The sequence below is a fragment of the Lepisosteus platostomus genome, chromosome 24 (assembly GCF_059453375.1).
Source record: "Lepisosteus platostomus isolate fLepPlt1 chromosome 24, fLepPlt1.hap1, whole genome shotgun sequence".
Lineage (NCBI taxonomy): Eukaryota > Metazoa > Chordata > Actinopteri > Semionotiformes > Lepisosteidae > Lepisosteus > Lepisosteus platostomus.
Window position 1 is genome coordinate 8,057,019 of NC_142634.1, and position 27,125 is coordinate 8,084,143.

The following is a 27,125-nucleotide window of genomic DNA, read 5'->3' on the forward strand; positions in this document are numbered from 1 at the left end:
CATTAAGTTTTGCAAATGCTAAATCTTAGGAGAAATGTTTGTGTTTTTCTGTTCAGGTCTGATAGGGAGAACATATGGTGCTATTTAATAGATGTCCAGGTGGAGGTCAAATTCTTCTACTCACTGGCTGCTCACAACTTTGGGTCCATTTTTTCTAGCATCCCTCCCTCCACCTGGACTATCCCTTGTAGCAGCTCCCTGGTTCATTCCTCTTCAGTGAAGAGGGTTGTGACCGTGCTCTTTTCTCATTTCCTCAGCCAGGACATTAAGCGAGTTATCCCTTTGTATTTGTTGTCTAGTCTTGCCATTAGAATTTGACTGAATTACTGAAAAGGTTGCTGTGTCTGAGTTCAAGTTGCAAACCTAGTTTTGTGCTGATGATGTAAGATGAACAGGATTAAGGATATAGTCTCATGGTATCTATCTCAACAGAGATTTCCTCAAAGCACCGGTTATTGCAAAAAAATCACATCTGTAGACTTGATTTTGGCTTTTGAGGGAAGTATCTTGTTTAAATGCCTTGTGATTTAGGCCCATATTTAGAACAAGTTTATTCTAGTTTACTGCTGTGTCTGTAAAGGCAAAGAAGCTTGCAATTGCATCACATTTTAGAGGTCGTCAGCAATACTTTAATATCAACACTGTATCAATGTGCTGTTTTGCTGATATATTTCCTGCTTTGAGATAAATCTCCACACTGCAAAAGTCTTATATTTTCATATTCCTTTGTGTGTAACATTACTGTACAGTCATTCAATTTTCAAATCTTCAAATTCCCTCTTTAAGGGTTATTGAGGGTGTGAATTAATCTACATTTAACTCATAATTGAAAGAAATATAAACAGGTTTTAGGACGAGGAGGCTTGAACCCTGTTCAGAGAGAAATAATACTATTCAGCGGTGATGGTCATTCATAAATGTTTCTGCGTGCTCATGCCACTAGATGCTTGTCTAGTCTAGATTACTCAGCAGCTTGTCTGTAGATAAAAATAAGACACATATTTATAGAATCTTTTTTTCCTTTGTTGCTGAAATGTCTGTCACAGGATGAATGCTTTTGCTTAAGCCATTCTGTATAACTGTTACAAGGTTTAACAACTTCAGCATCACAATTTAATACTGTACAGTATATACCAAAACTCTTTGTTTGCTTACGTTCACCTCCACAAGCCATTTCTTTTACGGTTTAACATGTTACATAAAAGCCTTGAGGAAATCACATACTGTACATTACGTTTAATATTTGTTGAAACTACATTTTAAGAACACTTTGCATTGTTTATTGTGGTTTTCACATATTTCAGCCTGGGGAATTGTATGATGATAACCAGGTTGCCTAGTTGCACAATAGCTTATAGGTGAACTACACTGGCACCAGATATGAAGATATTCAAGTATCTATTTCTATTCGAGAGGATTTTGAGTGAGCTTGCACAGTTATTAATGTTTTCAATGCTAATTTTAATAAACTTGGTCTCCAACCCGTTCCTAGGAATTCTATGAAATGCGCCATACTGGGTTGCTTGGACAGTTGGAGACTGATCATGGCCCATGTGCACTCAGGTAGTTTCGTGATGAACAAAGTTTAAAACAAAATTTGCATGCCCTGACTATTTTGGTGTGAGAGTGCATTTTGGGCCACTTGAAGGTTACAGACAGACTGCAAATGTTCTGTGGCTTTTGCCTGAGACATCAGACCTCTCCAATGTTGCTTTCACCTGTGTCAGTGGCCATCTACTTGAAGGAACTAGCGTAGTATCCCACTGAAGCAGCATATTATTCACACTGACCTTAAACAGCAAGGGGGAAAGAGAGCCACTGAAAAGCAAAGCAACAAAAGGCACAAACAAAAATTGAATGCAGGGCTCAACTTATATCTTATCTTAAACGAAGAACTCCTTTGATATTTTTCATTCCACCACCATTGGCCAGAAGCTTGAAAGTATTGATTTGTTATCTCTGCTGCTGCTAATGACTCGTTATAGGCCTACAGATAATACAAGATTATACAGATGTGCTGTTCTACATCTGACTTTACTTTAGAATATGTATTAAGCCAAAGACTTTGATCTTCACTTACCCAGGGAAATTCCTCTGGTTTTATTAATTGCAAAACCCCTTCTGTAACATAGCCAAATTACGACAGAAGAACTTGCTGACATTCATGTTTGAATGTCATTTAGAACTGACATATTGCACAGGAAAGCTCTGAAGTGAAAGTAACCTCTTTAACCTCTCACACTGTTTCACATATCTGCTCCTACCTAGGCAAAGTAACAACCACAGAAACCACTTGCGTTATATGTACTGAAGCTGTCTTTCAGTGACATGCCTCTATAGGAGGAAAATGAAATTCTCATCAAAATATGTTTATGAAGGCCAGTGGAACCACATTTTTGAGAATGTGTTTTGATTATGATAAGTGGAACATTATAAAAAAAAACAATTGTCATAAGATTGTAGTAATACTTTTGGATACAAGATACATGGAGTTTTTGAAACGTTAATACTTTGACCCATTAACAGACAGAGAAAGGCTGTCAGGGACATGTCAGACTCCTTCATGTATTCAAATTAAGGTTTTATGCATCAGTGCTTCCCATGAAAACGTGGGCATGGATCAGAATTAGTGAAATGGTCAAATCGAGGTGATGTGTCAATGAAAGAAGTTCACTTTCTGGAAACAAGCAATAATGGATCTATGTAGAGCATGGTGTTACTCATTAAAGGTCATTACAAGGCAAGGTTTTAGAAAATAGACAATAGGGAATTATCACTTGCAATGGAAGAGGAAAAGACTATATCACAGGAGACATCTATGTAGGTGGATGTGGTTCCACATTATAAGGGGGAGGCACCTCACCCCCAACACTGTCTCTGAGTGGTGAAGGTATTGGTAGGGTGGCAACTCTGTGTCAAATGCAGCTTTCTCACCAACACACTCTCACACACAGCCTCCAGATCTATTTTTGACATAGTTACTGTAAATGGGTCTTTGTTTTTTGTTTTTCATTAAACAAACCAGAAAATAAGCAGGTATGTTTTTTTGGATTTTTCACAATTTTCAGGAAATCCCCTCTGGCTTTCTGCCCCTTTTTATCATTTTGTGGTTTTGTAAACTCATTGTCTGGTTCTACCATAGCAGGGTATAGGCCACGTCACTGTGGGTTAAGTTCCCTGGGGGTTTTCACACCTGAGCTATTAATTGTTTTACCTGTAGTTGTACTCTTCAGGTTTAGACAACACATTTATTGGAAATTTTCTACTGCCTTGAAATCATAACCACACACTTCTAAATGCATAACATGTTGACTATTAGTTTTGATGTAACCTGAATTTTAGAAGTCTGTAAAACTTTGAAGTTTTCATTTTAGCATTGAGTTGTTACAGAGGTACACAGTTGTGATCAAACTAGATTTTACAAAAATTAAAGTATCCATGAACTGAAAACATACCAGAAAAATGCATGTAATTAATATTTAAAATAGTAATTAAAGTAACATTTTAGAGGTGTAATAATGATAAGGGCCTTGAGTATGTGTTTACCAGTTGCTTGTATGTGAGGCCCTTGTACCATAGTACTTTAGTTGTACTGCAGTACTACTGTACTATGTACTATATACAGTATGTGATATGTATTGTATAGTACTATAAACAGCACTCACAATGCTTTTAGGAATACAAAAGTGCTTTTCAGAACAGATTGCCTTTATGCCATTTAAGCAAAGTAAAATCAAAATTCATACTGTAATTAAGAGTATGTGTTAAGAATCTTTCAGAGCATGGGTTATGCAAATATCATCATTTGCAGCTTCTGTGTTTGCGTATTTCCAACAACTGGAGAATTCAGTGTTGACTAAGATATGCACAGTGTTTGTTGGTCATGTTACTTGTATTTGCTATTTCAAGTAAGGTACTATTGGTTACTTTATTTGTGTTGCACAATGAAACATTTAGACATTCTATAAGCATCGACCTTTAAGACAGAATTATATTATATGAGGCTATAAGCAAAATTAACAAAATCAATATAATGAAAAGTTAAATAGGAGTATTGGTATTTGTTCTCTTTAATGGATACAGCAAATATTCACGACAAGAGCAATAACAGTTCACCCAAGCTCTGGCTGAAACTTAACTTCACCTTCAATATGGCTCATATGATGCCAATACTTTAAATAAAAGTAATTTAAATAATTTAAAGGTAAATCTCCTGTTGTGATACTAAATTAAATATTTTAATTTTGTATTCTCTGATTAAAAATCCTGTAGTAATAGTAGTGTGCTCTACTTAACTTTAAAACTTGTAGAAGTACCCTGGACTTTTTTTTGTGCCTTGTTAACCAGAACAGTTATCCTCAAATCCTTTTTTTTTTTTTTTGCTTTAATTCTACTCGATCTCTTGGTGCCTTTATTAAGCCATTTATTGACCAAATTGGTCTTAATCACAACTGTTCCAAAGTCACTAGACACTGAAGTGTTTGAGCTCCCTATAAAAGTAACACTACTGTCCCTAGGACTAGGGTCACTGTAGATAACTCGCTACTTGTCAAACACTGATGCAATCTACTGTTGGGCATTTAGGGCAGGCAAGTGAATCAAGAAGCTTAAATTGTTCTTTTAGCTATACTGACATCTAGCGATGCTGTTCAGCTTTGTGAAAGCAAAGGTAACCGTTATCATCGTAGCAATCCAATAAAGTGTTGGTGGCTAGTGGGTTGATGCTGGGGTTACCACCTTACGCTGTGATTCCGGAACCTTTTGAGATACTTCAGTTTTGTTAGACCTGTGTTTTAACCACAAAGTCATTGACAACTATCATTGTTATCAAACGTGTTAGTTTCTACAGTTACTACGATGGCTTGGTATAGAGTTGACAAGACCTGTTAAGGTTCGTGCCGATGATAAAGTCTACATGATTGACATTGTCCCATTGGCATCTCTTTCGATTGAGAAAACTCACAACATCCCATTAATTAAAAGATCATTAGAAACAAAAAAATCAGATCATGCAATAAATAATCTTTTATTTGCAATTTGGCAAATTTCACAACTGCTTCAGTTTCTGTTTAGGGGAAGTTTAACCTGCTACCTTTCTTTGTTATCCCTAGCATAACAGCATGTTCAGTCTTTGACAACTCTATCTCAACTCTTTCAACAAAATGCTACTGATAATGCTACTGCTATGAAATGAACTGTTTGAACTCTTAAAATAAGCTGTTTGTTCTGCTTCTTCAATCTAAGTCCTGATTGAAACAAACTGCAAAAGAACACTGTGGTAACATTCTTAACAGCTAACAATGGACCCAGAGTGTAGGTATAACAGTCTGTTGAACCATTTGTAAAACGATAGTGCAGAATTTTACATTCATGAGATGTACTGTTTATGCTAGGCATGCAAACTAGCAATGATTATTCACATGGAAGTCTGAGTAGAGGGCTTATTTTTTATGCAATCCACAAGATGATATAAAGTTTTCTTCAAATGTGCAGAGGACAATTGTGAATATGCATAAAGAAGTAAACAATTAAAAAATACTTATAAAAAACATTTACTGTACTTAAATTTTTAAATCTGTTTTTAATTGTTTTGAAGAGCGACTTGAAATTTAATTGAAATCGCATTTCAATTAATTTTTTAGTTTGGATAACAGCCCTTTGCACCCATTTGGCACAGGATGCTTTACAAGCACATGGTACATGAATAGTGGTTAGTGGGAATACATATATACTGTATATATTTGGGCAAGTGAATATTTGAGTAATAAAATGATATTCAATAAAATTAGCTAATAACAGAACAAGGATAATAAAAAAATTAAGAATAACTATTAAGCACGTTGTTCCTGTTTCTTGTCTCCTGTATGTCTAATGGCTCGCCTCCCTTCTAAGCAGGAGACAAGTTCCTGTAAGTTTTGTAAGTTTTATGTTCATTTCAGCATTTCCATGGTTCAGAGGACTGAGCACTTATGTCTCTGGAAGGACAGAAGCTGTGTCAGGGGCTGGAGGAGACAGGAACACTCGGGATTCAATGTTTGCCATCTGAAATGTGTCCCTATCAGGGCAGGTATGGTTTATATCCAGTGTGATCTAGCCACTTACACCAGTTTGGACAAGGCAGTTCTGGGAGGATAGAGTGGACGTGACATTTCTGGATTGTACAAGATAACATTGTGCAGCAAAAACGGCTTACTGTAACCTATGGCAGAAATCTATAGCATCAGCAGCCACACAAGTATAAATATCTAAGTGTATTCAATACAAAAATGAGGTTGTAGTCTGGACTTAAAGTGAGATAGGGCTACTTTAACATGTGGTGCTAAGATAATTGACAATTGAAGGACCCTATAACTGTAAGCTTTACTGCCTGTGCTCTTTTTACCATTTTGGGGGGATTTGCAGATAACCAGCATACTTAGAACAGAGTTAAATACAAAGACTTAGGAGCTCACTCAGGTAGATGTATAATGGCCTGTTTATGACTTGATAGTTTTTTTTTAAATACAACTTCATTAGTACATTCTGTATCATACAAGGACCTCTGAAGAGATGCCAAAAACCACAGTTTTAGCCCTGGGTAGGATACCTGATACACAGCTCAAGAGAATACTCATTATCTAGCTGGCACAGTAAGGTTTCCACCAAAGTTCCATAACACTTTCTTTAATGAAATTCACCAGGTTTATCAATTGGGCTATATCATTCTACAAAGAAAAACAATTGACCCTCATTAATCAACAGCATCAAAAAAAAAAACACATGGATAATGTTATTTAATTATCATGCCCCGTTATCTTTTTGATAGTAATCAAGAAGATAAATTACATTATATATGTCCTGCATCTCGTCTAAGCTTCATTTAAAAAGCACACAGACAACAGTCTTATGATTCAGCAGTGTCAAACAGAGGCCTTTGCCTTTCATTATCAGTAGCTGGGTAGCGTTTTTTGAATAAGCCAGTTTCTAAAATGTAGATATCAAGCCCATTGTCTATTCTCTAATGACACTGGAGACTAATGAGCCTGAGAATTAATTAAGAACCGAGACAGTCTGGAGTGGCTATGAAAAATGGATGCCATTCTTTCATTGATCAACATTAGGTGAACTTCCAATTATAAAACGAAGTAGCATTTTACCAAGGAATATTACATTGCTGTTTATCATTCATTGTACTGATAGTGTGTACTTTATGACCCAGACATTTGATGCCCAAGTCTGCAAAAAGCCAAGCAACATTTTTTAACATCAGCTGGCTTTACAGAATACTAGTAATTTTTAGATTTAGTATTCAACCTCTAGTACAATTAATTTTTTTAGGACACAGATAAACACAAAATACTGCTTACACTCAGGCTTTTATGTGCATATATATTATTAATCACGACAACAACTTTTAAATTGTCCTTGGTCTCTTATACAGTTTCAAGGAGACTGAGGTATCGGAGTGATCACCCAAGTAAAACAACAACAACAACAACAACAACAAAATACAAACATTTGAAACATTTTTACTTTTATCTAGTGAGCCGATATAATCTTTTTACCATGGCTCCACCAAATAAAGAACAAGACAAACCTGCAATTGAGCACATTATTGGGTAACTACAATGCTAGGGGAAAAAATCCAGTCATTTCAAACGTACACATTTAGTATCTGAAATTACATTTTCTTTAAAAAACTGTACATCGAGATGAACAGGAAATAATTCACTTCAAAATGCAATTAACCAGATTCAATTTCTGCATGTATTTTCCTGAATGGCAAAACACAAACATGATACACATTGTCCTGTGTGATCGAACTCCTTAGTGTTTTTTTAATGAGAAACAGTAAAACTGGAGATGCATCCAAACATTTGATATCTGCAGTTCTGAACCCACCCACGGAACACATAGCACCACTGTATTCAGGGTACATTCGCCATAGCTTGCTGTATGCAAGGCATGTTGCACCACTGAGTCTATACAATACTTGTTCTTTTTGAAGTGGAAATCAACCTGGATGACTTAGTGAAACCTGATGATCATCACTGATGATGTAATGAAGCGTTCTTTGCACTTATGAAGTGTAAATTCAAAGCGGAAGTTTCTTTCTTGGTGTTAGTAGATGGTTGACGTACATCAGCTTCTTCTTCCTTCCTTCAAGGCAGCAAGCAAATGCATATCACACTCTTGAAATGCTTTACCCCCACAGAGAAAGCTCCAAAGCTGGAGACAGGGAGAGGTCTGTGGGCCCCTTCTAATCCAGTGTCCTCTTCCCTTTTAGTCACAGTCCTTTGACCAACGTTTGGCATCGGTTCTGATGAATGGTACTCTGTCCGCGCGGCAATGTTTTTGTTCCATCTCTGCAAAATCTGAAGGCAGCAGGACTATACAGGCAGCAGCTCCGGAGGACTTTCTCCATAGCAGTACTTGGCCTGTGGATTTCTGTAGGTATTCTCATGCTGAACACTCTAGTGGCGGCAGGAATAAAAAATACAGATGTAACAGCTGGGAAAAACATTTCAAAATTCCTACATTTGAACTTATTTTTATGATTATATGTGTATTCTTCAAATCAACATATTTGTGCTGCATAAAAGGGGAACTACAGTCCCAATTTCTCAGACCGGTTATTAAATCTCTTAACAAAAAAAATCCACTGATGGTATCGACAATTTTCCGAATTTCGAATTAAACACAAAACTGCGAATGTTGTGAAAGTACTGCAAGTCGCCATTGTGTTCTCGCCACGAGACAGGGTGAGAGATCATGCAAATTGTGATGTGACGCAGAGTTAGAGAGCCCTTCCCGCTCGCTAGTCACAGTAATGACTTATGCAATGTCTATTCACTCAATGAGCAAATAAGTACAAGGTTGTGCAGCTGCTGAAATGTTCCAATGTGATCTGCATGCAGAGTTAACAAGTAGTATTTGTCAGCAAAACCATTTCGAAGTGGAGAGTAATATTTCTATTGGATTAAAACAGATGTATTTACAGTACAAGCCTGCTCATTTATAAAGTAATAGGGCCACATCAGCACATCGAAGTTTTGTTGCATCATTCTGAACTGCAGAATATGGCGCTGCACATACCTGGAAGGTTTTTACAAATTACTGTGTATATTTTACTTTCATTGTGGTTTGAAAAACACTTATCAATGCGGATTCTTTCTATCCCCGAAATATAAAATGTTGCAATTCCCCTTTAAATGCAGATTAATGAATATGGTTGTCTAGCTAAAAGACACAAAAGGCCAAAGTTGTTTTTTTACATTTGTCAACATCATTCTACAGTGGTACTCGTAGAACATTTCAAATGAATTATCTTAACAGAGCCACAGTATTGCAAATGGTTCAATCTCTGTTACTTCTTTTGTTTTACTTTACCACATGTAAAAAGCGTTCTTAACAGACTCAATGTTATATACCAGATGCTCTGACCTGTTTTTAATAGCCCCTACCAGCTGTGACTAATAACTGCACTAATGAAGAACTGTGTATTTGCTAAAGCTGGCATAATAAACCTAATTAAACAGACCTGGGATATGGATGTAGAGAAGCCATCAGATAAATCAAGGTTCCAGTGCACCAATTGCAAAACTAAAGAGTTCTTAAAACGGTAATAGGCTTTAAGCGTGGTCTGTCAGTGTGTATATATATAATCCTAAGGGAGTTTACTAAGATTATATTAAGCCTTCATTAATCACACTCCTTTATTGATATCAATGAGTATCAATTAAATTGAATTATTCCGATGGCAAACATCCAACAGGAACACGCAACCTTCAAGCTGCACACGTTTGCAATTCCCCAAACTGCTGTGGCTGGCGATCGTGTCCCCAACACTGCTCGAACCCCACGTTTCCGAGCGCTGCTCAGATAGCAACGGTCGAGGCCCACCTGCGAGGAGGTCCTGCACTTAGCCAGACACAATTCGAAATGGTCTTCCACTGCCGTGAAGAGGTTCTGGAACCCTTCAGCTGCCCTGTTGAGGAAGTGCTCTAGAAGAGGTTGCTGTGGGGGAAAAAAAAAAAATTTCAGATTCATCTCAGTCCAACTCTGTTGAGCAAGTGAAGCCTGTAAACCTGTATGGGTACTAACACTACATAAATTAAATAAATTGGTTATAAGCAAAACCTCTCAAAGAACCTCTAGCACTTTTCTAGGACGACATGTCTTGTGGGGAGTTTATTCATACTGAGTAAGTTTAGCGCAGTGTTTCTCAAGCACTTCCATCCCACAGCACACTTGCATGAATATAAGGATTTTGAGGAACACTTGCATATCTCACTGGCCCAAGCACTTTTTTAATGAATATTAAAAACAAAACTTGTCTGGATGTTTAATTACGTGTGCCTCAGACTGCATAGTCGCCTCATCCTGGAGGGAACTGAGGACCGTGACACCCAGGGCTCTTGGCCAGCTTCACTCAGTCCTTTCCTGTTTTTGCTTTTTCACAACTTGTCAGACAAGAAAAACCAAACTAGCGGCAGGATTCCCACTGAAAAGGCACTCGGTTCTCTACTCTGACAGAGACAGAAGTTTCCACTGTCTCGGCCTGTGGCCCCTGCCCGTTTCTTTTCGGCTTCTACATCGAAGGCTGCTCTGCAAAACAATATTTAATTTAGGCTTTATTTCATTCGTGCGGGACTTTCCAAACTCCGCGGCGGACCCCAGCGAGTGCCTGAAGGTGCAGTCTGGGCACCTTGTCTGGCTGAAGGCAGCAGGAGACGCAGTACTCGTACACACTGCAGCAGCCATTGGACAGACAGCTCTTGCAGAAGAACTGCCTGGTGCTCCCTGCATTGACGTTGCAGCACCCGTTCACCAGAAGGTCGTTCCTCTCGCAGACGTAGCCTGAGGAGATACCCGATGTTGATACTGTAAATCATTGTCCAGAAAAGGTGAGCTCACATACTTCACTGAAAAGGCACTTGGTTAGAGACAGAAGTTTTCACGTACTCAGATTCTTGTTATTTTTAATTCATGGACTATATGAGTGAATAAGCTATCAACGCAGGCAATAATTAAAATGTTTACACTACCATTTGATGGACAAGCCATGGTGATGTTTGCTATGGACTAACAGATAAAAACTATGAGGAGACTTCATAATGTAGGAGCTGAAAAACCTCTCCACACTCTTATGAGAGCATTTACAAAATGGGTTTATTGCCCCAATGCTACAGGGCCATTCTGGCGTTTCAGCTATTAATGGAATTTTGCACTTAATTGGGTCAGTATAGCACGCTTATTGAGGATTTAACCTGATCATTTTAAAGCCATGGACTTGGTTGAAAGCTCTGGCTGTGGGTCTTAGCTCACCCAGCTCGTCTGTGAGAAGCAGCTTGCCCTGAACGGAGTTCCTGCACTGGGTGATCTGCCTGCTGCTGTTGCCGAGGTTGAAGCGCACTTTCCAAGCGATGCGGTGTTCCGGGTCTCTAGCCTGGAGAAGGGTCCGGTCCCGAATCGTTCTCTCCTCCTGCAAAAAGTACAGTAGTACGAGAACGGCGTCTGGTAGCAATACCCTTATTTGAGCAAATGCGAAAAAAAACTGTTTTAGAAATCTCAATATTCGTTTAGATGAAGTAGGGTTAAGTCAAACATTGAAGGTACCAACCTGCTTTAGCGTGCTGGTTAAGAAATAGATCAAGGACAATCCAAACACAACCCCGAGTACCCAGCGTTTTCTCAGAACTCGGCGCAACACCATGGGGCCGCTGTTCACTGCGATTATCAGTGCAGTCTTTTCATGCAAACAAGATCTAACACGGAAAGTCAGGGTTTTTTTTTAATTCACAGCAATCCGCTATCGAGAAATTGCAGGTTATGCTTCTGATTCTTCTGAGGACTTCGACAATTATTTTAAGATCGAGATATGAGAAAACACGATACAATATCCGCAACTAGTGTGTTCAATCTACCGCACAACGACTACTACTTAATTAACCCATTCTTTACTAACCCAGTGATCCCATACGTTACATAGAGACTAATTACAACATGCTTAATTGATACGCCTTAAAAAAGAGATGTATTGTATTGTCTGATACAACAACTAATTTCGCGAATCCTAATTCGCCACATCTGTAATACCGGTAGACGCATTATTAGCCTAAACTCATCGTATCTATAAACGAAATCGCACGCACACAAGATCACACGAAGAGAAAATCTGAAAACGGTCTGAGGAGGGGAGAAATTAAAACAAGGCAGCCTGGCTAACTCTATTGCCTCTGCAGCAGCGGAGTGCCCTCTCTTGCAAAGAGGAAGAAAAACAGGGACACGGAAATCATTTTTCGGGGATGCTGTCTCTGATTGGTCTACGTGGGTAGCAATTTTCCTTCTGTTTGCTTTCGGATTGGCTATCGGAGCAAGGCCTTTCGGGCAGGTGGCGTTTTGCAGGAAGTGGTTCTTTTGCACTTTGTTCAGGGGGCAAAAGACAGTAGTAGGTAAGATGCGAAACCTGAAAGAAAGGTTTTACCTAGTAAGACAGTATAACATTGTTCCTACGCAACGCAGAATGTTCTGTATGATAGTAATGCGTTACGCGCCTGCTTGTGTAGCAACGTAATTACTTTAATTCTTGCATTTTTTCACTGTCAATGTTTCTTTTCATGCATTTTCGAAGGCAATAATTTTATAGCGTATTCATTCGTTATCCTAAACCATGCGACATCTGAGATAATTTGCTACAGAATTGTATTTTATAGTTTTTCTGAAAAGTAGTCCAGGGACGTAATGTGATGCCCTTCGGTGATACGAAAGTATGCTGTAGCTGCTTTACAGCTTGCCAATATTTTTTTCTTTGTGGCGAATTTAGCCTATATACTGTAGTAGCGTATGTGTGATTTTTTGCTCAATTTGTTCATTAGTTTTTCAGGGAAAGAAAGAATGGTACATGGTACCATATACAATAATGAACTAATGTAAACAATCGTCATGACACAAAAGACCTGGTACCTAAACAAACTGTGTAAATCCAACAATAATATAAAAACAGGAATAAAGGAGTAGAAAAAGGGAAACCAGAGATTTGGAAGAGTTAAGCAAAGGAAAAAGGTAGTCAAAGGACAGAAGAGGGAAGCCACAGTCTTCAAGGTCTTCCTTATGTTTGTAGGAAGTAAGAAGTTTAAAAAGGGCTACCAGGCCGAATACAATTTTGCAGTTGAGCTACAGAGGGAAAACCTATTTTTTTCAAGGGGGAGAAAGAACATCCCGTCCCTTACCCAGTGAGCGAAGTTGGGGTGCAACCGGTTGTTTCCAATGGAGCAAAATCAAACGTCTCCCTAGTAACGTGGAAAAGGCCAGGGTGCCAAATTGAATATTAGATAAGATGTGATTATGAGGGGCACCAAAGAGGAGAAGGCTCGAGGGGCACATCTCAAACCTTTGAAAGAGATTCACATATAGACTTCTAAGCTGATTCCAGTGCTGAATAAGACCACAGATACATATACAGAATATGTGATTTTAGATAGCCACTGCTGGTGTGATAATTTTTCTTTGCCTTCACAGAAATACTGTCTTCTTTGAGGGTGCCTTGTTGGTTTTGACAAGTCATCTTTGCTTCAGTGCAGTTTGCCGTTAGTCGGCACTGTTCTCTGCCTTTTGCAGTCGTGGAGCATATTGTGAGACATTGGACCCGATGCAGCGGAGACACAGCAGCAACACTGATGTCCTGCCGCCTGAAAGGTTCAGTACCTTGATACCCGTATGGGTGTTCTCCTGAGCTGAATTTTTTCTCTTTCACTGCATGCCGGACACTGTGCATCATCTGACTGTCAGATCCGCATCCCACGTCTAGAGCTGATTTTGTGTACTTGAAATTGAAATTCAATTTCTAATTAATCTGGGGTACAGATTAGAAAGGCCTTTTGTGACTTTAGAATTCATTACAATCCAGTGACATGGGAGGAGAACAGATAAAGCTTTTCTTAGCTGAACTCTAAAGTAGAGGATGGTGTTTTTTTTCCCCATCCACGCTGTGGAAAGGTGTTTCGATTTCTACTCTTTCCCTCAGGACGCGGAGCCAGACGGTTGGCTCGGAGAACAGCCGGGAGGAAGGAGGTGTTTTTGAATGCCTGAAGCCTGAAGCTCCTTCGCCCCAGCAGCTCTTCTCTGGGCTTGTTGGTGTCCCCTCAGGAAGTGTCACAGCTGCTCCTTTCCAGGCTGCAGGCCTGGTGCTGGGGTCGCCGCCAGAGGTTTTCATACAGATGACGTCATCTGGCAGGGAGGAGGGAGCCCATCGCCCGGACAGCGCCTCTTACCTGCCTCGCCAGCCCCAGCATCATCACCATAACCACTACCATCAGCCTCCTCCTCACCGGTCCTCCCTGCTGCACTCTTGCGCTGCAGATCGGCATGGAAACGGGGAAGACAGCACGGAAGACCCCTCCACCCCTGCCCCCGCGCTCTCCGAGCTTCGCGCCGTCATATCTTGGCTCCAGAAGGGCTTCCCATTCATCCTCATCCTCCTGGCCAAAGTCTGCTTCCAGCACAAACTGGGTAAGAGACACCAAAGACAAGTGAACAGTGGGATGAAAGAGCCAGAAAAACATGCTTTGTCTTCATTGAAATGTCTTCATCCCTCATCCCCATTGAATCTCTGCCTGCTGATGTCTTTAAGGTTGAATTATTTTATTATCATGCAATAAATAAAAATCATACAATCTCAGACAAACAAAGATAATACCAAGTGACATTTTAAGATCTATCACTGTGTAATCATATGTTCCAGAACATCTCTGTAAAGCCTCCTGAGACAGAAAAGTTGCATTGCAGTACTACAAGATACTTGAGTAAAAGCACTTGTTCTGAACTATTCTGACACATCACGTCCTGTAAATACAGCACCCCCACAGAGATGATATCTTTTTTGGTCTTTATATAATTTAAGGTAGGTATTTCAGTGTTCTGGTGGAAGAAATCCTAGAAGACCTTGTAGAGTTCTCGAGGACTTTAGCTGGAGATCTCAGCTTTTGAAACAAAAGAAATCTTTTTTTTTTTCTCCACAGGGATTGCCGTGTGTATTGGAATGGCAAGTACATTTGCTTGTGCAAACTCAACTCTGAAGCACCAGGTGTCTTTACGGGTAAGACTTGATTGTGTGATTTTTAACTGATTGGAATAGTGATCTGGCTTCACGGCAATCAATCTTATCAATCTGATGCTTGTAAAGATCAAAGATTCTTTTCCATAGCAAAGTGTTAAGGAGGGTATTATTATTAGCACAGACCTTTAAGAAGGCTAACAATATGGCAGCAAATCTGATAGGTCAATTTTGTCTTTTTCCTCAATAAAATAAATTAATTGATTTTAAGCCGATTTGTAGATGAATGTTTTATATTGTCTTTTTAATGTTAATGTGTTTGTTTATGACCTGTCAGTTTCTAGTATGTACATGTATGTTCCAGGAAAAGAGATCTGTATTTGTCACCTTCTGGATTCTGGCTTTCCTCACTGGGAACACTGTGTACCTCTACTACGCGTTTAGCACAGAGGAGCTATACAACAGGTACAACACTAAGGACAAGCATTCACTGTCTGGGCACTGAGGCGTCCCTGTGAATAGATCCATTAGCCATGCAAAGGTCCATTCAGTGTCCTTTTAATCCACTGAGTTACATCACTGTGGGGTTGTCATGATTTTGACACAGCAGAGAGAGGCAATGCTTTGAAAACTATATGAATAAGTTAGTAATGAGTAGACCTAAGATCAACCAGGGAATGGTGAGAAAGGCTTTAACAATAACAATAAATATTTCCGTTTGTGGCTTCAGCCTTTTTGTGGTTTTATAACTTCATTTTACTGACAATTTGTTTACTCTGTGGAATCAGAGGGATCTTAGTCAATTTGAACGCACACTACAGGATTTGGAAGTGAGCCAGGACAAATTATGTTGACAGGAAAACGTTCCCTTCTTTTAATTTTGTGTACATGAATGATTTTGCCACATATTCATCTTTTTTTTTTACATTTTGTAATACTTTAGGTTTCTTTTGCATCATTACTGCCTCCCATCCTGTGAGTATTTTTTTTCCACATCTCCTTTTATTTTTATATTGTCCTTTAATTTGACATTGCTTTATTTAAAAATGTTTATCACTTTATCCTACTTGAGGGAAATAGTTTTGAGTACATTGTCATTTTCATTGCCTGTTCTGTAAATATTTCATGTAAAGTGGCGAAGGCTATTTAAGAGGTACTAATGTTATTTAGGAATGTTGTAAATTACTGACAACTGCCTAATGTAACAGGTGAAGTGTTCAGGAGTAAATTATATGAATCCTTTATCAGTTACATAATATTTAAATCTGCTAGTTTATACATGCATACAGTATATGAGCACTTGAGCACTTTATTTTTTTGTTTTTTTTTCTCCACAGCCTGATATTTGTGAGGCCCAACCTCGTCAGCCTTGATTTTTTTTATTTGATCTGGGTGGTTGGAATCACTGATTTTGTTCTGAAATATCTCACAATTGGCCTGAAGTGCTTCATTCTTGTCCTGCCACGAATCTTACTAGCTTTCAAATCCAGGGTAAGAATTTTCTTCTCGTGAATCTGTCTCATAAATTGATTGAGAAACAGCCTGCAAAGTAGCAGTCATGAAGTGGTTTTGCGCTCTGTTCCTTTTTGCTGAGGACTCCTTCAGCCTGTTGCTGGTTAAAAGGTGTGTTGATGCTTTATGCACTAGTAGAAACTGTGGTAAACAGGCCGATAGACAGGAAGGCACTGTCGGGTACTGACCTTATTCCCCTGGGAACAGGGGTGAAGTCACTGCTCCAAGGTAAAAGCGATGCCCTGGTAGGCTGTTACAGCTGTCTGTCACAGATAGCCTCTGTCAGCTGGGGCACTTCTCTGTCCACCATTCCCAAGCTGAGATCTGATCGAAACCCAGGCACCCTGCTTTTAGCTAATGAGGCACTGGCTTCAGTTTCAGCCAAAGGTTTGCTTTGACTTTGACAGCATCTAAATTTGGTTAAAGAAATTAAAATTTGATTAGCGGTCATCCAAATACTTTGCCATTAATATTCTTGGTACCCTGGACTTTTCGGGACAGGATCACTTTTTAAGTTTTCTAGCTTGAGTAATTGTGCACTTTAATATTTTGTTTACTCGGTGACGGCACTGACAAAAGTCTCTTAAACGGGTTCTGTGAGAACCTTTTCTTTGCAGAGTGATTGGAAATAGGCGTGCAATTTATAAAACGTTTTAATAACAAAATACCAGAGCTTTTCTATAAATGACAGTGAAGCAGCAATGAGAATTCTTGCCAGCACAGAATGTTTTTGAAAATAAGGGTTACGGATCGGGGTACTAATGAAGACTTTTTCTGTTAGAGCTGACTTTGAAACCACATACACTTGATTGGCTGAAGCCCAGTTTTAGATTTAAAAAAATATTGACGGAATGAGAGGCTGCTTGGGGGGACAAAAGAGAAGATAAATTGCCACCTCTTCAAGGTCTGCAACCCTGTCTCATTGTCAGTAAGACCCTTGGGAAGGGTGATTAATCCTTGTCAGGTAAAACACATTAATTCATTATACAGAATGAGATGCAAGCGCCCACTGAGATTCTACAGTTGCTGGTGTGTTGTCCAGTGAGTTTACCCTCTGTAACACACAGTTAAAACAGATTGATATGCTGTCTGCTGTCCCTAAAGTTTGAAAGCAATTCTTAACATACTCGAATTGACAGCGGCCTTGTTTTATGTGCGCAAGGAACTTAAAACCAGTTTTATTAAACCTCGGTAATATCCTTGCTTCATGCAGTTACAGAATAGTGTGGGTAGCAGGTGGATGGACGTCTCTGCCAGTTTGCTAGCAGTGCAGATAATTTGCCTCCGTCGAACTGAAGCCATGGAATATTGGCCTGCAGCCATTCTATGTTGGAGGCCGTTCTTGTTAGATCTTAGAAGCTAAGCAAGGTTTGGCTGTTGAAGAAGTGCTTGGAAGGGGGCAATTCGGAATAAAACCCAGGTGCAATTGCAAGTTGTGTGGTTGACTCAGCCATACGCTGTGACTGAACCCGAAATGATTACCCAGCATGCATTTGGATGATGCTGTGCAGGCTGAGCTGTTGTCATTTAAAGCTGAAGTAAGGGTATAATGTCTATATAGGCAATCTCAGTTTTTGTTAGTGTGACTCCTGAAGTGGTTTAGTATTTTCTTTTGATTTCTGCAACTGTGTTTTGTGTTTTTGTTTTCCACTTTTTCTGTCTTTTTAGGGTAAGTTCTACCTACTGATTGAAGAGCTCAGTCAGCTGTTTCGAGCCCTGGTTCCTATCCAGTTGTGGTACAAATATATAATGGGTGAAGACCCTTCTGGAAGTTATCTCTTGGGGGGAGTGCTTATTATACTCTACAGTCTGTGCAAGGTAAATCCAAATACTAAAACTGCAATTTACAACTAGAGGGACAACAATGATGGTGTATAAGTGTGGGTAGTACCATCAAACTGAGTAGATGGTGTAATAACATCCGTTTAATGTTTTTTTGCAGTCCTTTGACATTTGTAACCGAGTAGGAGCCATCCGAAAAGCTTTCAAGATGTTTTGCAGCTCTCAGGTGAGAGACAATGTATTTTTCTCAGTTCCTAATTACCCAAAAGAAGCGTGGGAAGATGAAAGTGCATACCTAGTAAACGAATGCTACACATGAGACCATGAGGAATTATATCCAGTGGACAGCCAGAGGGCGCTAACATCACCACGGTCCACTAGAGGGCAGTCTGTGGTCCAGTATTAACATCCCTAGCACCCTTGGCAATGTAGCAATCACTAGTAGGTACTGTACCTGTTTATGTGAACATGTTTTTTTATATCACTTTTATCTGTCCCAGATTTTACTGCTTACCGGAGTGCAATTTCTACAACATGGCTGTTTGAATAGGCCCACTTTATAAACACAGTGTCTCTGTTTGACTGTAGGCATATCATCTTCGATGTGCTTCAGTAATAATTTGCACTGGTTAAGTATACTTCTGTATATGTGCTGTACTACTTTGTAAGCCCATGTCATCCTTACTACCAAGAGAATAGATGGATATAAACTTATGTACTCAGAGTCCATTCCTGCTGTTTGCCGACAGAGTTACGGTGTGCGGGCCAGTAGCCAGCAATGCAGTGAGGCAGGAGATGTGTGTGCCATTTGCCAGGCAGAGTTCAGAGACCCTGTAGCTCTCATGTGTCAGGTAAGAAAAGCAGCCCAGGATGGGTAAGCTCTCAGGGAAACACTTTATGTACTAGGACATTTATGAAAGTCAATATTCTTTTTGTGCTGGGTGGGACTGCAGTGCCAGACATTTGGAATCCTACTACCTACAACAAAGTAACCACAAAATTACACATTACAAAATTAAATTACAGTTACACAAATTGTGTTAAACAATCTCCAAACAACATTGAGACACCGACCAAATGGATCAGAAAATAAGGTATAGCAAAGTACAAAAACTAAAAAGTAAAGACTTTCAATCTTAGCTGTAGCTATAAACAAACTATAATCTCAATCTTTGCACAAATAGAGATAACACCATAATTTTTATTATTGCAATCCATTTGGTGGTTTTTGTGCTTGATTGCATTGTATTGTGCATTGTTGTTGCTGACTTTTATTGCATGTATATTTGTCATACTTCATGATAATCTTTTTTTGATATACTTTATACTTTGTGATAATCTTGTGGTAGCTTTGGGGTAGTTTCATGTACTTTGTGGCACATTGGTGTGATTACAGGTTTATAAAATACTGTAGTTATTCACACACGAACGTGTTTGCGTTACACCTTTAGTATTAAATTGGTTCATACTTGCACTGATCACAGTGCATCTAAAACAGCCAGCAGATGTAATGCCCTATTAGACTGAAGAGCATGTGTGAGCATATGCCGAGAGGTGCGTGACGGTAGTTGCCGTCGTGACCTTGTGATTGCCGCTGTGCCGCCAGCACGTGTTCTGCGAGGAGTGTGTGTGCCTGTGGTTCGACCGGGAGCGCTCCTGTCCCCTGTGCCGCTCGGCTGTCATCGAGACCCTGCGCTGCTGGAAGGATGGCACCACCTCTGCACACTTCCAGGTCTACTAGAGGACAAGCCAGTCGAGCGCCGGGGGCCCGCCGTGGAGAAGAGCAGCACTTTCCTGAGTTCTGTCTGCACCACCCCTCGACGCCATGCGCTGAAAACACGCTACAGAGCTCAGACCCGTACGGACACACATGGACTTGAAAGAGTAACACAATAATACATAATAAAATAGTAACGCTTTTAGTCGCTCCTCACAGAATAGCAGGAGTCAATGTAACGTTTTTGTTTTCCCAGACGACATGATCAGCTTCCTGGGCAGAATTTAAAACGCATGGATTCAACTTCATACACGGAGTTAACTCTGTCTTGGCTCATATTCCATTTATGTTAGTCCTTTTTAATTGTGGTAAAGATGTATTGTTAATTTATGGCTGAAAAAATGGTTGTCGGAAAGAAGATTAACACGCTGAGTTTCATTGCGTATAGTTTTCAAAAGAGCACTGTTACAATGTGACGAATATGCATTGCAGCTTTAGACTGCACTACGGTCTTTGGTCCTAGCCTGTCCGTGTTACATAAAGAAGGTAATTATTGGAACGGTAACTCACAGTGGAAGGGTTTTTTTTTTCAGAAAATAAAAATGGAAATGTGCATAAACTTTGTTTAGATTTCTTAATATTTTTAAAAGTACTGATAGTTTTATTCTAAAACTATAGACTGCGTTATTGTTAATGGCAAAGGTATTTCACATATTACTTGACTGACATATGAAAAGTAGTGTACTAATTACAATGCGTTTTGTTGCTGTCAATACGAAATAAACACGTTACAGTGACAAATTACTGCAGTTCCAGACAAGTTAAATAGGCTTTTGCTCATCGTATATGTAGAGTACCATTATGTTCTTGTTTTACCGAGTGCTTTGGCCGCATACTGCCCTCTGGTGTAGCGATGGCTAAATTACATCATGTTCTTCAGTGCCTTCCCCTCCGACTACTTTAAATCTAATATAAACTTTTATTATCCCTTAGGATTGCTGAAAGCAACTTAGTTTTATTTTTCAATCACTTAGGTACAGAACAAAAGCAGTTTGTAATTATCAGGGCAAAGACGGTCATTACGTTCAGCCAGTAGTTTCCTGACGGCTTAATAGTTGGCTTTTTATTTAGATAGTTCCGTGTAGATTTATTATTCTTTTGAGGACCAAATAACATTGTACTTTATCAAAGTGCCAAACAATAAATGACTCAAGTATTTAAGAGCCCTCACTTAGCTGGGTATTGCAGCAGTACATTTTCATCATCCATCAATACTCAGTTTATTATGCGCAAGACAGGATACAAACAGGACTGGACGCCACCCCATCTAAGGTCACGCACACACACACGGTGGGGGACAGTTTAGAGACGCCAATTAACCCAGCTAGTGTGTCTTTGGTCTGCGAGAGGAAACATGCAGCATCCGGCTAAGGAATCACATAGATGGAGCCCTAAAGCCGAATCGAACCCCGAACTAAAGATAACTGAGGCCCCAGTGCCGACCGAGCTCGACTCAACATACCGACCCGCATGGTGATCAGGCAGAAAGAAATCATTTTAAACAAATTACAAACGGACAAAAAGATTAAACAGTTAAAATGAAAATTTATTTTCTTTAAATTTGTACAAAATTCACAGGATAGTTATAAATATTTCAATAAAATCTGAAGTCTTATGAATGATTAGAAAAAACACAGGTGTACAGATGCAGTGAAAATCACAATTCTGCAGAGATACAAAAAACGTTGTAGCTTATGTAAACAGGCATAACATGCTTTTATTCCTGACTGCACATTGTTCGTCCCGGTAAAACGTATGATAGATTTTAAAAGTCTCTAAATTAACACTGCTACACAGGTTGACCATCACAGACTCTTTAAAAAAAGGTTGCAAAAATAGAATTGTAAATTGACATTCCATCAGTGGTCAAAATTATTAACTAAACGGCGCACTACACAAGTTAATTATGAACTCCTCCTGTTTTACATGACGAAATTGTAAGCTGTTGAAAATCAGAATTAAACGTGGTTCTTCAGAGTATTTGCCACTTAAAAAACACACAAACAGGAACTAAGCTTGTTCTCATTACTGTGTAGGATTTAAAATACAATACAAGACTGAGAGCAAGACACTCGATCTAAACCTGCTCTTTTGCACAGTCATTAACAACTGTGCATCACGACGTTCTTTTCAAAGTTTTTGTAAAAGGATTTGCAACTTTCATCAAACTTGAACTTCCATCTTAAACAGAAAAAAAGATCATTTTTTTACAATCGCGTTTGCTTTTGTAAAAATATGATCCATACCAAGTCTGATGCCAATATTTTGAGACAACCATCCTCCCCCCTCCACAAAATTAATTCTTATTTAATAGCAAATAAGACTCGGACCTGGATTTGCAGACTTGCAGATACCAATACAGTGTAGAGTTTTTTCATTATATACAGTATATTAAAAACAACTTTTCTCTCGAGAGGCGATTACATCAAACGCATATTTATATTATAAATGATGCGCTGTTCAATTTATAGAAATTAAGAATTGGAGGACCATAGATTACAATATTCAGAACGATCCTCAATCCGATATCGTTCCTAAAACAAAAAAGCACCCCTAAGCTAAAACTGTATTGCAAACGTCTCATTCATACGTTACATTCATAGCACCTACATTTGATAAACATCACAAGATGTACTTTTTATTGGATTTTAACGGTTATTTTGTGCCTTCCGTGAATTCCCCTTAATATGTCATCACCTAGCCTCCCCGTTTATTTAAATAATAATACATTAGAACTTATCAAAGCTGTTGCTATTGAAATTCAATAAAATTTGAGAAAAGTTTAAATACTCCTTCAAAAACACGATTTCAGTGGCTGTTAAATGTGAGAAATCGGGATGTTGGATATCCTAACCCATAGGATGTCTGATTTAGATTTGGTGTACTACAGACCTTTTAGAGTTAAGTATTGAGATAAACGAATTCCGTAGAATTCCCAGCCGCTGGAGATGAAGTGTTTTTTTAAAACGAGCCATCCAACCACGTAGTTTTCATAAATATTCTTCCATTTCTCTCGGTTTTTGTTTTTCCTTAAATTTGGTCCTTGCTGGCTTAAATTTCTCCAGTGCAAACCGCAAATACAAAGGAAGCTGTTCTTTTTCCTCCTTGTTGTTCTGGATCATCACCCCGAAGGCGTCATCTGAAGTAAATACATAACTTTCGCGTTATTGTCAAATTAGATTTTAAATGGCACAAGTACAAGGAAAGCGCACTCTACCCTTGTCAACAGTAATACAGTTTTAAGTAATACGTAATTCAGATGGCTTGCAGATTTTACAGAAGATAGTCAATTAAGAGTTATCGTGGGTTAAGATGTGACAGTTTTCACGAGTTTTGTGTATAATATTGTTCGGCGATATTTTTTTACAAAAACGGCACCTCGAAAAAAAAACAGTACAATTCTTAGAATTTACACTCCTATAAGACAGTCCCTATCAGCTCTTCGAGCGGGCGGGTGAAAACTCACATCCCGGTATGAGCTATGGCTACTGCCGTATGGAAAAGTCGTAGTGCAGTTCTTCTAAATCATCAGCCTATAATTATCTTGTGTAAAAAAAAACAAATAAACGGATTAGCTATGAAGGACAAAACAAACGGTTGATCTAGAATGCTTTCTGCTATGAATCATGTATCAGCAGTGACTTGGTTACATTAGTGTTCACGGAGAAACCTAAATGCATTTCCGTAATAACTATAACTTAAAAACTGGCAGTGGTATGCAAGGCTATCATGATTATTTTTATGAGTATTGTTGTTTTCTTAAGTGATTTAATCGCTTTATATAGAAAGCGCTGACGAATGTCACAGGGTCGCACTGGGTAGGTGTCCCAGGTGATGGAGGTGACTCATACAGAATTACCTCACCTGTGCGGCTTACCTGTTGCTGGCTCCACGTTAGAAACTTCGCCTACAGGTGTCGCTTTCTAATAAGTAGCACGATGGCAGTCATCTGGATTGCCGTGCACACAGCGTAAAACCCGCAAACGATGGCTTTTCTGTTGCTCGTCGGGTTTTTGCGGGATCCACTTTGTCTAGTTGCCCTCGTTTTCTCTAACTGGTCTCCAATCCATCTCAGACGGGCAGCGAGTAGCTGAGCACTGGAGCAGGGCTCGGATCCCTGGGCAGTGATGGAGCCGCACGCCGCAGCCGGATTCGCATCCATTGGGAGACAGCACATGTCTTATTCTTTCTTGCGTTTGCTTTTCGCCTTGTCAGTCTCCTCTCACTCTCTGCGTGGAAAGCGATCCCTTTAGCCTCGGAGATCAAATCTTTAGTGTGTTTGTTTCTGAGCGCTGTATTATTTATTAAAGTGTCACATGATGATGGGGTTTACATCATCTTCTCCCAAAAGACAAAGGTAATCATTAACTCTTGAAGCGCTCGGCTTGCCTAACGAACCTTTTGTCACTTCTCATTACGAGACAGGTGTGCACTGAAGGTAAGGGATCTACTATAAATACCAACAACACGCTGCTATGCTAAATTAAGAAATATCTTAAAAGTGAAACGTACCAATTAGAATGTCATTAATCAGTAAATTGTGATTTTACTGTTCTTTGCCAACTGTGAGTTTTACAGATATTATTTCAACACTATATTTGGGTATTTTAATGCTTTACCTATTGCATAATCTAGTCAGTTGCACTTTTTTAAAATGACTGCGTATTTAGAATGCTTTAAGGGATTAGTTGTTTGATGGTTGGTTTGTTGAAATCACTGACAAATCTCTCAGGTAGTATACAACCTGAGATTGCCTAAATCATAGACTTTATATTTGGATACTGTACAGGTATCAATAACCGCGTTATAGACAAATTAATAATGCTCCAGACATTTCCAGGCTTCATAAATTAATTTATTTTATGTGTATGGTGCTTTTCATCCCAAAGGATCTCAAAAAGCTTTGCGTATAGGAGGAAGTAGCAATCACACTTTTCATCAGTTCTGGCAGGGAAACGATAAAATACTCTACCAACCCAAGAAAAAAACGTAGTCAAGAATGTACAATCTCAGGAAGGTATTAAGCCAAGACGCTGGTGTTAACTCTCTGACATTTATGAGCACACAGTTAGGATCTCTGTACTTACTGTATATTGTTATCATCCGAACGAGTGAACCTCCTTCGGCACAGTGTCCCACTGTCAGCATACTGACTGACCAGCACTACATACAGTATTAATGATAGTTCTATTATATAACATATCGAATATAGGTTGTTAATATTTTTCTTAACGAATAAACTGTTTTGGTGAAAATAAAGCATCCTGTCACAGATAATAAACATCATTAGTGATCATTAGACACTGATTATAAGTGTTATAATCAGTGTCTGAGTTACTATTGTGTTGAAGTTTCAAATAAAACATGAATGTGAATTAAAAAAAAACACTTTTTATATTATGTTTATTAACTTTTCTTCCTTCATAACAAGAGATGTACCCAGAAACACATTGATGTCTTTTACAAATACCGTATGCATGAACTCAGGAGACAGACACACATGGTAAAAACAGGCGAGCTTATTACATCATGTGAATCCTCTCATCAGTATGGCTGAAAGGTCTGGACCAACGTATGCCAAGAAAGGTTCCCACTTGCTACAAAGTCATGTCATTTACAGTGGAATAGACAAATAATGTAATCTGAAGGGACATACTCCAGTATAATCCGATGCCAACTTGCCATAGTAGGCATCTTATCCAAGATTCACAGTAAAAAGGACATTTTTCCTTGCACAGAATGTTAGCATATTGTAAAGCCTTTTCTTAGGAATATTATTCACTAGGTTACTTGGAAGGCCAGCGAAGTAAGGGAGGCACTGTCCCTCACAGCATCTCTCAAACCTCAATTCCCCAAATATCCAGAATTTCCTGCAAAACAACCCACCAAACATTTTGCAGCCTGACAAATGACCATAGACAATGAGTGAGACTGCCTATGTCCTTATCTCACTTATGACACAGTGGAGAGAAACCTGAATTTGCTTTGATGACTGGAAGATATATGTATACTGTGTATTACCTGAAGCTGAAATGTTTTTGTCCCATTTAAGACCTTTCTCCACAGGCCCTCTGTTATTCCTACATTCAACTCACTCTCCCAGGTTCTCCTCAGGCCCTGAGTACTGGTATTAGTGTAGTCCTTCAGCATAAAAAACACTATAGAGCTGTAACCTCTTGTGAGAAAAAAAAACTCTCAACAGATGAGAAAAGGAAATTGTGAGCAGTGAGGTTTTTGTACTTATCTGCAAGTAGTGGAAACAATCTTGTCTTTGGTTGTTGTACATCTCTATAATCTGATTTTAGGACATCAGTGTGGAACCAGCTAATAAATCACTAAGATTTACAATCCTTCTTCACACCCATAGAGTAAAAATAGAATCCGTAATGCCTGGTCAGAAGTCATTAAATACAGAAACTACCCCTGTATTTACTCCCCTCAATATGGCAAACAACTCTCTAGGCCTTGACTGTATTGATTGGTATTGGGTTTTCACAACAATCTCTGACAGATTTTAAATTCTTAAGGAGCAAGACATTTGGATTGTGAGGTTTACAAAATGAGGAGGGATCATTGCACACCAAGCTGTACTGTAGACTGAACACATGCACTTAACAGTTTTTTTTAAGTCTGGGAGATCTAGGCCTCCCTTGATACTTGGTAGTCACAACACTGCCATTTTAAGTTGGGGCCTCCCCTTACACCATAAAAAAGAGCTGAAGCAGCTATTTATGTTTTTCAATATTTTGTGAGATATAATGGGAAACATTTGAGTAGGACAATTCATTTTCAGAATGGCTCAGACAGGATATGGGAGTGTGTTCCACTCTTCAAGGTCCTGCCTAATTCTGTCACAGAGGGGAATGAAGTTAGCTTTACACATCTGACTAAATCTCATCTGACTCACGTCTGGGTGTGACAATTTAACTAAACAAATTCTGAATGAGGCCAAGCTATTGTAGAGTTCCTTTTGATAATAAACTATTCCTTCTCATAGTGCTTACATTTGCATAGAGTATA

The 27,125-nt window shown here is 39.0% G+C and overlaps 2 protein-coding genes across 3 annotated transcripts; one reads left to right on the plus strand and one right to left on the minus strand.

The window, feature by feature from the left end:
- Positions 1 to 6,457: 6,457 nt before the first annotated feature.
- spring1 (SREBF pathway regulator in golgi 1) lies at positions 6,458 to 12,238 on the minus strand. The gene is made up of 5 exons (XM_088617791.1): positions 11,603 to 12,238; positions 11,308 to 11,464; positions 10,688 to 10,839; positions 9,883 to 9,996; positions 6,458 to 8,453 (listed from the first exon to the last, which is right to left on the minus strand). Exons 1-5 carry the CDS (start codon positions 11,693 to 11,695, stop codon positions 8,370 to 8,372), a joined length of 600 nt encoding a protein of 199 aa, XP_088473917.1. The 5' UTR covers positions 11,696 to 12,238; the 3' UTR covers positions 6,458 to 8,369.
- Positions 12,239 to 12,299: 61 nt separating this feature from the next.
- Positions 12,300 to 20,847, plus strand: rnft2 (ring finger protein, transmembrane 2). 2 transcript variants are annotated; one of them, XM_088617788.1, is made up of 10 exons: positions 12,300 to 12,434; positions 13,501 to 13,677; positions 14,006 to 14,490; positions 15,000 to 15,076; positions 15,399 to 15,499; positions 16,372 to 16,525; positions 18,215 to 18,364; positions 18,489 to 18,554; positions 19,078 to 19,179; positions 19,935 to 20,847. In XM_088617788.1, exons 2-10 carry the CDS (start codon positions 13,631 to 13,633, stop codon positions 20,067 to 20,069), a joined length of 1,317 nt encoding a protein of 438 aa, XP_088473914.1. In that variant the 5' UTR covers positions 12,300 to 12,434; positions 13,501 to 13,630; the 3' UTR covers positions 20,070 to 20,847. The 2 variants fall into 2 exon arrangements, with proteins under 2 accessions (XP_088473914.1, XP_088473916.1); XM_088617790.1 differs by having other exon boundaries at positions 12,355 to 12,434; positions 13,600 to 13,677.
- Positions 20,848 to 27,125: the final 6,278 nt, after the last annotated feature.